The 12,349-nt window shown below is 43.4% G+C and overlaps 1 protein-coding gene across 1 annotated transcript in view; it reads left to right on the forward strand.

Moving 5' to 3' along the window:
- The window catches only part of si:ch211-278a6.1 (SRC kinase signaling inhibitor 1), a 55,300-nt gene that overhangs the window by 8,547 nt on the left and 34,404 nt on the right, over window positions 1-12,349 (forward strand). The window contains exon 2 of the mRNA XM_040122727.1: window positions 6,746-7,092. Coding sequence (XP_039978661.1) covers window positions 6,746-7,092 — 347 coding nt within the window. The remainder of the gene's footprint in view (window positions 1-6,745; window positions 7,093-12,349) is intronic.

Consider the following 12,349-nt stretch of genomic DNA (forward strand, 5'->3'; position numbering starts at 1 on the left):
ATGTAATTAGGTGTTGTTGGAGTGTCTGCTCCTTCACACCCAGTGGAAGTAGTGTGCTGACCGACCTGGTTCAACAACAGGCTGTAATTAAGAGGCTCTCTCACCTGCCACCGGACTGCTGTTATTCCAGAAAAAGACGCCCAGCTTTTACCAGGATGACAAGTGAAACAAAGAGATGCATTATGCTTTCTACCTCCACCCATTTCTCCCCCTCTCTCTCTTTCTGCCTGCCTCTTCCACACTTATATATCACCTTTTGAATTTATCCTCCACTTGAATACACACATTTGTTGTGCTCAGCCTCAGATGGCCCCTGAGATTTTACGCTGGAGCTGTAGCATGCTATAATTGTCTGAGTATGTGCCTTTGTGTATTAACAGGTGCTTTTCTGGATCCACATTACTGCTGCAATTTTAACTTGGCTGCCTCCACAGAATCTCCCAGCGTCGCCCAGGGAAACAAGGTTTGGAGGTGGGACCGCTTGTGGGTGGGGAGAGGCAGACGATGGATAGACGGAGGAGAGCAATAGTTGAAAAGACGGACGTGTCTCTTTGTAATGTGCGTGTTTTAATGATCAAGAGGGCGTTCCCATCGCCTTGTGCGGAGCGACAGATTGCAGTTGGCCGTCAGTTTTAGGCTGCCTGGTGCCTTCTGATTGTCATGGCCTGCTGTAACGTCCCGCAGCACAGACACGCAGGCTGACCTTCTGATGGCTTGCTCTTTGCTGTCCAGCCGTCAGTTTCGCCCTTTTTAACTCTCCTGTAGTTTTTAGAGATTACCTTAATGGAGAGACAGAAGTGAAGTGCACATGCCTGCTGGGTTATATGTCTTTTTACCTGGAGTCTCATCGTTTGAAGTGTATTGCAAGCACAACCAGCGAGAACAGTGGAAGAGTCACATAAAAGGGATGGAAACAAAAGTTCCTTCTTTCAAGTTCAAAGTCTCTTTTTTCTATGGCAATTGAATGAAATCCAAATGTCTCCCTTAATATATCCAAGGTTGTAAATTTCAAGGTCTGTGTGACGGCTCGCAGTCAGTGAGACGAGAGACACTTGCCAGTCACTTGTCCCTTTTGAAGGATTAGTAATTATGTAGCGGGAAAGTCACTGTCGCTGGAGCATCACAGAGAGTTGACAGCCAGCACATGAGCTGGTTTCAGTTTGTTAATCTTACAGTCTTTCTAACTATACTCATATGCCTGTGGGTAATATGGCCCTTGGCTGTCATTTTTAAGCTTTAATACATGTGAAACTGCAGCCCCCAAATTGGTTCTTGAGTTGTGACCTGCAGGGTTTTTAGAGGCCTGATTGGTGGTTTTCTAGAAGGTTATATTTAATCCTGCCATTCCCCTCTCTCCTTCTAGTTATTTGTTTTAACTGTTCCCACTGGAGCATATAGAGTTACAATTGCCAACAGCTGTAGGCCTGACTGATTATTTGCTGTTGCCTGTAGCCTTAATAGACGTGCCGGATTTGCAGTTCGCTTTTTTCACATACTTCTGCTTGATTTTTACCTCTTCCATCCCTCTTCTGCGGTTGATATGCAGCTGGGCTATTCGCCCTGTGCTGTCACAGCCGGCATCCCCACAAGGGGCCCTTCCACGCTTGCTGTAAATTAGGCTGTGTATCAGAGGGAAGAGCTCCCTTTGCTTGTCCCAGCCATCTGAATAACAACAGAGCCTATGGTGAGGACACTGCACTATTAGAGAGAATTGAAAAAAAAACAACTTCTGTTAATGACACAATTCAATATGGGAAAATAATAGAAAATAGCCTCAAGAATAATGATTCCCTTATACAAAAGAACAGAGAGAGGCCAAGTGCTAATTAAAAGGAAAGATGATTGAATGCTTGGTTGAACTGCATTTGTAATAAAAAGTTAAACATTGAAGGCTACGTCTTAATGATATGAATATGAGATAAAGAAAAAAAATAGGACAAAAAAAGTAAACCAGATTTTTTTTTTAAAAATCAGCAACAAAACCACACAGAAAGGCCAAAGGCAGTGACTACCTGTTTTCCCTGTATATTTTCTCTTTGCCAATAAATTAAGGACTGAATCAATAAATATTTAAGTTATGTCAGTTCTCGGTGCACATGCAAAAGTGAATTTGAAAAGACAAACAATATGTTTTTGGATACAAGAAATGTATACCGCCACATTCATTTAAAAGGTTGATGAGGACCGCACTAAAAGAGAGACACAGATCACAGTAAATTACATTGGAACAAGGAAAACAGTGATGGGTTGGCATTACTAAACATACAATTACACACTTGTACACACCCATAAAACATTGCTTTTCTTTGAGAATTTGGTGGCAGGCCTTGGTGCCTTCATTAATAGAACGTTTGTCTGATAAAATCATGCAGAATTTACTGCTACCATTATGTGATTAAAATGAGCAACTCTGAAGTGCAGACACACTCCAAAGTTTGAGTGTGGTCTGGACAGGATGTTCTGGACAGAAAGTTCTATTTCAGGGACGTCTTTTAAAGTGGTGAAATGTTTTTCGATTTGTTACCCTTGTGATTAATTATTGTACTGATCCCAGTTCCTTTCCCTGATGTCTAACAGTGCACAGTCGAGACTATTCAAATCAGCTTGAGAAGACCATGTCTGTGAGAGAGAGCAATCAGAGAGCTACATTTAGATAGTACACACAGGTCATTACTATTTCACATAGAGAAAACTTATTTTTTTCATTTTTTTCCCTTTTTTCACTTTCACTTTATCAAAAGTTGTTTTTTTCCCCCAGTTTTTGAAATATTTAATTATTATTTATTAATTGTTTCAGTCACATGTCAAGACAAAATGCCCAATTTATCATATTTCAACGAGTCAAATATGAATATTTGCTGTTTTCCTCTGTTGTATACGATAGTATATTAAAGATCTACTAGTTTTGGACCGTTAGTTGAATAAAACAACAGATTTGATGTAGAAATTGTCACCTTGAACTTTGGGAATGTATAATCGGCATTTTTTTTTACTATTTTCTGAAATTTTTAAGACCAAATGACTAATATATTAATGGAAAAAATAATCTGCCGAATAACTGATAATGAAAATAATAGTTGCAGCCCTAATAGACATTAATGGCAGTATATAGTGTTTTTCCAGCCGATATCCCTTTTTATGTGAATTTACAGTATACGCATATTTGTATCCTCCCAAATAAAATTCATGCCTTTTTAAATCCAGTATTAATGCAGGAGTAACTCCAGCAGCCTCAAACTGTACTGAAGCTCCATATGTGGCAAAAGCCCCAAGTAGAGTCAAAATGTTTGAAGTACCTGTGAATTTAGATGTAGCTTTTAGAGAATCCAGAGCTCTGTTTTTATATGTGCAGTCTGCAGCTTTCTTATCATCCTGGGATACGTGAAGCCTCACTTATACCCTCCACTTCCTCTGACCTACTTGTTAATATGACCAAAATATGAAGCTACTCTGCCTGCCTCTTCCAAATCCATCAAAGCACGCCCAAACCACTTTTCCTGATTCTCTAAACCATATGTCGATGCCTATGTTGAGCAGTGCTGTGTTTTCCTGAGTTGGAAGTACAGTTCAGCAGGTGACTGTAAAGAAAAAAAAGTGTGTTGTTCAGGATTTGGCTGTGGTGATACAGAATATCATTATATATGTGTGTTGATAATTGTTGTGGGTGTGTTGGCAAATACATTATGTCACGAATTATATACAATCTAAATATACTGTGTGTATACTGAGGGCGGTGGAGACTGGTGACTCAAACAGGGAAAAGTTGGAAAGAAAATGGCTCAGTGAAAAGCAGGACAGAACTTAATTATGAGGCGAAAATGCTGGTAATTACATTATATGAAACAATAAATTAAAAAATACATTTGCCTAGCTTTTCTGTCTTCAATCTGTGGACCAACCCCCACTGATGGAAGCAGGTTTTAGGCTTCATCTCTTTTGCATAAACCCAGAGAAAGACCGAACTGAGTTGGACTGTTTAATCGGGCTGCGTTAGTTGTTAGAAGTTGTTGTTTTTGTTCATTTTTTGCCTTGCGGTATCTTTTTCTCCATGCAGGTAATTTGTCCTCCCCTGTTTGTCTTGTCTTATCTCTCAATGCCCACCGCAGCGGGTTCTTTTATTTAGTCAGGTTAATGCTCTTGAGTGTGCTCTCTATCTTGGCAATGCAGCCCAGGCCTCATTGGCCGTTCTCACAGATCTTATTGATTCTGATTCTGGGATCCCGTTGTCATTCAAGTCCTCCTATTAGTTAGTTGACCAACAGGCTGCACCTTTTCCTGGAGGCCCGAAATGTTTGGCCTGCTACAGACTCAAACCTGCTGACAAATCTTGCTTTCTTGTGATAAAGGCTTCATCAGAAACCCACCCCATCACGGCCCTTTTATGTAGGTTTAATTGATGCTGGCGTTGCCTGGGATTGTCTAGACTGTTTTGTCTGTCAGGGTTATTGTCAGCAGGCTTATGTGGAAATATATTGGCTGTGAATGGCGAAAGTAAAGATGAATAACCTGTTCCCATTATCTGTTCTTACTCTCCTGCCCACACGACTTTTATTCCAGCCGTGTTGAGGGATGATGGCTTTGTACACAGCTTTGCAAAGTAAATTCACAAACTGCAGTGTCGAAGTTTTCGAGCTGTAGGACTTAAAACTTTCTTAAATTGAACTATAAACATTAGTAATACTGTTTTGTTGATGCAGTGTTTCATTTTCTTCGCAGCTTTATGTTTTTTTTCAAGAGCCAGCATAGCCTAGTCAGCTCTCCAATGTCGTTGAGGATGCTCAGTCACCATAATAAGCCATAGTACATTGGCCCAGCTTTGCCAGCCATTGTAATGGGGCCCTTGAGTCAGGTCCTTGTTAGCTGATGCAAAATAAGCTCCAGCCTAATGAAGTGTAAATCAGAGATCTGGGAGGCTGCGGGGGGGCCAGACGAATATGGCCGGTGGCCTTGGTTTGCAGTGGAGAGCTCAATGCTAATGCTATTAAGCAGGAGGTCAGTCCATTTCGCCTCACCCCTGCTCAGTTTATCAGCACTTCATAATGTGGTGGATGTAAGGGCAGGGTGTTGAAACAGCTGATCACACTTGACTGCAGTGTCCTTCCGAGAATGAATAGAGTGAGAAATGGGGTCACAACGGGCATGCAGTTCGATTGCAGCTGCGTTGGACTGATCGCGGACCTTCTGGCCTTTACAGGCTTCCTCTGTTTTAAGGTTTGTCCACTGGAGAGCGTTGCGGCCTCCGTCTGGCCGGCTTCCCCCTCCTCTCCTCTGTGTTCATTAACAGTCCATTTGTTGCTCCTACCCCGAGGAGCCTCCCTCTGCTGCTCAGTCGCTCACCTCATCCTAATGCTGCTGATGAGCCTTTAATGTACAGATGGTCCACTTCAGTCAGCCCAATTAAGCCTCAGCAATTTTTATGCTTTTAGTTTTTTTTTTAAATTACTATCCATCTCTGAATTGATTATTTTTCTATCTGCTCAAAATCTGAAGTTTATTAGGAGTTGATGATTTAACGTGTTGTGATTTTAAGAAAAATTGTGTAAAAAAGCATGATGATAGTCATTTACCATTCTTCACGTTATCGTAAGACATGTTTAGCATTCATAGCAAAACATTTCCCCATGTGTTAACCCTTATAAATACATTATAATGCATATATAATGTATTAATTAATTGTAATTCAGAGAAAGCGCTATCTTTTCACGATAGCGCTTTTCTAAATTTCATGTGACGATGTTCTGGTGTGTTTGTTTGCACATCTGTGCACAAACACACAAATTAACCCTTGGCATGTTTCTCTTCTAGCCAACGCCGGGGCCTGTTTTCCTAAGCAAGGTAACTCACCCAGCGAATGGCTCCCTGCTCTTTTGTCACGTTTTTACGTTAAGTCGTTTTTCCAGTCACATATTTTTCTGTGTAACCATACTGTCTCCCCCCAGCTGTCTCCCTTCCTTTCCTGTGTGCCTTCCACCTCAGGCTGTGCTGTCTATCAGTTACAGCACTGATAAAAGGCCGAGGGCTGCCAGAGTGATGCGCCTCCTTAAAAACGGAAGGCAGAATCATTAACCTCCAGAGACAAGAGACAGTGAGAATATGTAAGGGAAGGTAGCAGAGGGTGTCAAGGGATGGAGGGAGAGCTCAGATAGGAGGACAGGACTGGGTGTGGAAGAGAGCAAGGGCAGAAATTGAAAGAAATGTTCCATCATGTTCCCACCTGACATTCAGTCACTCAATTTTCAGCATTTTTTTTTCTCACTGTTTGCTAAGAAAACAATAAAAGCCACTTAAGATGACAAGCAGGCATATCAAACTGGAATATCCAGCAAAACAAATTCAGTTTGAGCCTCCTCCTTTGATCTGTTGCAGAAGCATTTTACTTTTCTCATTTCTCTTCCCTTCAGAACTTGAAATAAGTAATTCTGCAGGGAACCGCTGCGTCCTGGTGGCAAATAGTCTAACATACCATCCCATTTCTTTCTCTCTCTCCCTCTTTCTCTCTCTTTCTCCCTCTCCTGTCCCCTCTGTGCCTTATTTTTTCCACTCTTCTTCTATCTGCTTCATTCGTTTCCACCGGTGCGTATGTCTCCACCATGAACTCTTTCTGCATGCTTGTGTGGGTGGTGATTCACCTCCTCCTTGCACACTTTCTACCCCTTCCTTCTTCCTTCCCCTCCCTCCTCCCGATCCTTTATTTCCCTCCTTCCTATTCCTTCATTCCTTCTTCTGTTCTGTCCTCGGCCCTCAGATCCCGAGCGTGGTGGCGGTCACATGATCTCGACAGATGACTTGGAGTATCCACGGGAGTACCGGACGCTGGGGAACAGCGCTCGGCGCTTCTCCAACGTGGGCCTGGTGCACACGTCGGAGCACCGCCACACCGTCAGCGCTGCCCAGAGCCTGGAGGCCCTCACCAACTTGCACAAGGCTGACATGGAACGCAAGCGGGACGCCTTCATGGATCACCTGAAGAGCAAGTACCAGCAGCAGCAGCAGCTGCAGCACCCGCACCACAGCCCACACCATAACCCGCCGTCGCCCTCACCCTCACATGCCAGCATGAGAGGCACGTCAGAGCGGTCTGCACGTGAGCAGGTACGCAGTTCACCGTCTCATGAGGATTCCTTGCCAATAAACAGAATTGTGTTTGCTTACAGTATCTGCTATAGGTAATCATCCCAATGTCACTGTCGAATTAATGTTTATTGATGAAATAATGCGTTTCATGTGTCTAGTTTTATCACTTTGCTGCCACCTGAAGATACTGTAGATTTTGCACTTCATTTGGTACGCAGTATGTCTTTCTTATGGCAGTTAAACTGGTCAATTCTGTCTTTTGTTGACATCAAAAATTATGTCACATGTAGACACAGAAAGTCCCATCATCTAGGTGGAGTCCTATGTATCATTAGGCAACAGTAAGTCTCTTCTCAGATACCACCCGGAGTGACAGCAGCACAGTGATTCGCATTGTGCTCAGTGAGATAATTGAGGGAGAGTAAATGCATGAGAGAATGCTGTCGGGTGGTCTGTTTGCGTAGAAGTTGTCATTAAACTGTCACGGTCAAGCTTTTCCTTGCCTCTCCGCTAGCAGAACCTGCGGAGCTTTACATAGAGGGGCAAAGCTGGCACCGCTGAGATGTGAAGGAAGACGGGAAGTCACACACAAACACGTAATGAACGTACATACATGCAGTTCTTAGAACAGTCGGAGATAAAGCTCTTCCTCTGCTCTTTATCTTTGCATCAACATTTTCCTGCACCTTTCTCTCGCTCTTTTGTATCTCACACATACACACACACACACACACACACACGTACACGAACATGCTCTCTCTTTGTGTGAGCAACGCCGCTGTGTGTGTTTCAAAAAAAGGTTAAGTTCAGTATAATGACGTGACAGAAAAGCACATCACAGGGAGATGGGAGGGAATGAAAGCGGGAGAGAGAGAGCGAGAGAGAGAGAGAGAGAGAGAGGGAGCGTGGTTGAAAGACAGGTGGAGTCCGTAGTTGCCGTGGCAACCTCTCCCATATATGGCAAGTAGGGATATCGCGTTGCAAAGGTCAGGTTGTGCGGAGAAGGAGGAATTGTACAATAATGAAGACAGAAGGAGAGTGGAATATAGAGTGGAAGGCAGACAGTTAAAAAAAAATTAAGCAGCAGCTGAGAGAGTGGACAGTCATAAAGTGACCGGGCATTTTCACTACATGGGGGATAAAGCAGCAGAGCCCAGGATTCCTTGTCATCTCCTGTGTGTGCAGAGCTTGGACAGCAAGTAAGGAATTGAGGGGGGGGGGGGCAGAGCAGCAAGTCAAGCAGCTTGCTGCTCAATTAGCCAGCACCAGTGGGAGCCAGGCACCCATCTGAGAAGGAGTTAATCGGCTGGTGTTGTAATGAATTAAATAAAGAGTTTCCGCCGCATGTGCTACTGGAGAGCGAGACAGAAAGAGAGAGCGAGAGAGAGGGGGGAGGGGGGTGGGGGGGGTGAGGGAGATTGACTGAGGGAGAGGGAGGGAGGGTAAGGGAAGCAGAGGGAGGGAGAGACGAGCAAAAACGCGATGAGGATTCACTGCACCTGATGGACAGCCTGGGATGACTGGAGTGGTGGACAGGCACAGGTGCACTGCAGGTGAGACGGGACTGGAGGCTTGAAACTGGAAGCCAGAGGCTGTTGTAGAGAGGTGTGTGTGTGTGTGTGTGTGTGTGTGTGTGTGTGTGGGAATAAGGATGTGCCAGCAGGGATTAGATTCCACGCTTATTATGTTTGTTGTGGTTGTTGTGGTGACGGTGTGCATATGCTCAGAAAGCAGAAACCCGGGCTAGACGATGGCTGAGTGGACGATTCTGTAAACTGTTCACAGAGCCTTTTGTGCGCCTGTTTGAGTGAGCGTTAGCACAGTGTTTGCTGTGCAGACTCGTGGGTGTTTTTAAAATAAAGAAGACAAAGGCTGCGGTAATGTTAAGACACCAAACTGGACCGTAGGAGGATTGAGGGGGGAAAGTAAGATTGTCTGAAAAGGGGGGCGGGGGTGCAGAGAGGATGACGACACGAGAAAGAGACGGGGTGGAGGAGGGGTGGTGTGAGTGCAGCCTGATTTACATGCAGGTCAGGTAATGCAGCGCTCCACTCTGCGAGGCTATGTCCTTCTGTTGGAGCTCTGTGGCCAACTCCAGTGAGTGCACACACATGCCTGTGTGTAAACCTATACATGGGTGTCTTTATTTTGCAGTCAGGAATGTATTAAGACCCTCAGCCCGAACCCCACTTTCATCTGACATCTCAAACATACATAAGTTACTCCGTCCCCTTTGGGCTTACAGCATATTTAATTCAACAGGAGGTTAAAAATTACAAGATGAGCGTTTGAGCGAAGTAGTAGTGCTTCGGTCAAGAGTTTCATCTGTTATCAGGGATTAGTGTGATAGCGATTCACGGTATAAAACAGCGTCTTGAATATAATTTCCACACAGAAAAAAAGCATTGATTGCAGTGATGATCGCCGGGATGGAGAACTGTCATAGGCAAATGAAATAGTCCCTCTGCAATTTGCTCTCACAACCTCCCAGTGCCGTATTTGCAACTCAAAGTCCAAGTTCAGTATATCTGCCGCTGTCAGCGGAGCAACGGTTAAAACAACACGAGAAGAATGGATGTGTTTACTTTACCCAAGAACTGTGAGTAAGCCTCATTAAAGCAACAGAGGAACACTGGCAGAGACAGCCACACAAGATCGCAGATAACTTCTGCACTGTTAAAGCCCTCGGAGTCATTAGCTTTGTGGGAAAATAAAATCATTAACATTGTCTGAACAAGTGAGCAGCAATTATTTATGACGTACCAATGGTGCCCCTGAGCCGCTGTCAGTTCAACAGATTGTCAGGGACGAGGCTCTACCGGCTGGCTACGCCGAATGAGTGACTGACACGTGATGAGGAGGTCAAGGTCAGTACACGTCCAACCTGAAAAGACCTCATGTATTATCGTATCCCTGACAGTGAACCACTTTAACCATGAACTCTCCTCCCTGAGGTCTGTCTGAGAATCAGCGTTTTGACCACTTCCCTTCAGACTAGATGTGGATGTTTTATAGAGTCAGATCTCTGGCTGCCCGGACAAGCACCCACGTTTTTTCAGCTTTTGCAACAGTGCATTTTTCAGATAAGACAAGGGGTTTTTAAGAGTTGAATCTTGATTACCAGCCATGACAGCGTGGCTGGTATTGTTTTCACCGTGTGAGTGTGAGTGTGTGTGTGTGTGTGTGTGTGTGTGTGTGTGTGTGTGTGTGTGTGTGTGTGTGTGTGTGTGATCGATCATGGTAAAATGTGGTTCTGGAGACCACTATTGTAGCAGCAACATGTCGTTTAGGGTGTTTATATGTCCGTCTGTGGACTGATTTCCTCACCATGATTAACATCACAATCGTGCAAAATATAGTAACAAAACTTTAAAGGTTTGTAGTTGTGATCAAAATGAAGGCCAAGTTTGAAGATGGGGGGGGTTTGTAATGAATACTGAGTACTCATGCGTCGGAACACCAACATGTTGACTGGCGTCGCGGCCGGTGTGATCCCCCTCACAAGATTGTCTCTAGTTTTAGTCTAGAGAGTGTTTATTCTAGTCTTAAGACTTTGGAAAGACGTGGTTTTCACAGGAAAGCAACAAAATATGGCATTTAAAAAAATATACAGAACACAGAGCTAGGTGACACAAATATTTCTTTTGTTTAGTGTAATTGTTAGGATACAAAGCGACCCAGACTGCGTACTCGCTGTTTTGGGTTGTTCTGAAGAAGCTCCCTGAAAGGAGAAACAGCAGGCGTTTGTTGGGTTATAGCTTAAATCCTCCTTGTTTTAAGAGATGGTTTAATGATATGGTCTCCTGTCTTGTCTCCGAGTGTATTTGGAGGAATTTAGGTACTCCGCATCGGAAGATTTGTTTCACATCATTGATGATTATATCAGACATCAAATGGATTCAGCTGCAACCAAGTAGTGTATGTTGCTTTATTGGCCGCCCTGGAGTGTAGCTTAATGTACAGCTTATTTATCTTTTAAATACTCATTGTACATCCCTGGGCTGTTACAAAGTATGGACATTTCCAGCCTGCATGGACATTGTGGACACTAGAGATATAAGATATCTGAGAATACATGGACAATTATTTGCTATTCTGGCAAGCTTTTTTTTTGGTTTATTTTTATTTTGTTATTCTATTTATTGTTTTATTATTTATTGTCATTCTAAAGTCGTAAGTATGTTGATTTCTTGTATACTGCAAGACGGTATACTATCAAGATAGCACATAGTGTATACATTTGGTATTTAGTAATGGATTGGCACATGTCTTCTGTCATCTCCTATTTGTACGAAACCGTAACATAAATTGATTTCTTGCATGCTAACTGCAAAAAACTGTACATGTACATTAATATGTACTACATGTCTTATACTATTTGTGTATAGTATGGAACTGGGACACAGCTCTAGCCCGTATAGCTTGTAAATGGTTACACTGTGTTAGACCAGATGTTACATCAGTGTTTACTTGGCCAGGACACATCACCACCTTGGATTACAGCAATTAGAACGCTTCACATTGTATCAAGACCAAGCAAGAAGTTGTGCCAAAAAATAGAGGGGAAAAAAAGGGAAAAAGAAAATAAAGTGAGAGAGAGTTTGACAAGAGCATCAAGTGGAAAAGACTGGCAGACTGGCATCATGGCCAAATGAGGCAATATTAAGTGAAAGATTAGATTACAATAAGGTAATAATCAGGGAAAGTGCTGCCTCTGATGCTTGTGTTTACTGAAATAATCGTAGCTTTTGTTGAGACAGTATTAAAATGGAAGGCTGATAATGAAAACGCACCAGCTATCATAAATCAAAACTTGCCTGTCACTTTTTTTTTTTTCACCCTGCGCCAGGAGGGAAATGTGGGGTCTGTAGAAGCGGGATTGAATGGACTGAAAATTGCCTGCAGATAAGAATAAGAACTAGAATAAGAGCTTGGATTAGAATTAAAATTCATGAACTCTGCCCAATCTTTTTTTAATTTTCCATGTCATTTTGAATTATTTCTGGGCCATCAGTGGCTTGGCCGGATTTCGACTGTAGGGTAATTATGTTTTAATGGAAAGCTCACGTCCTGAGGCCACTGACAACATGCGAGCACCTTTTCGTACATGGCAGAGCAGCAGGAAGGGCAAATGGACAGCTGAGATACACAGCATGTGCTGCTGAAAATAAGCAGGTGAGGTGGCAAGGTTCAGATGAAAAGAGAATGGCAGATGGATCGAGAGCGAAAGGGACAGGAGAGAGCGAGGAGGAGACAGCGGCTGCTTGCCTGTGGT

The sequence above is a fragment of the Xiphias gladius genome, chromosome 3 (genome assembly GCF_016859285.1).
Source record: "Xiphias gladius isolate SHS-SW01 ecotype Sanya breed wild chromosome 3, ASM1685928v1, whole genome shotgun sequence".
In the NCBI taxonomy this organism is placed as follows: Eukaryota; Metazoa; Chordata; class Actinopteri; order Istiophoriformes; family Xiphiidae; genus Xiphias; species Xiphias gladius.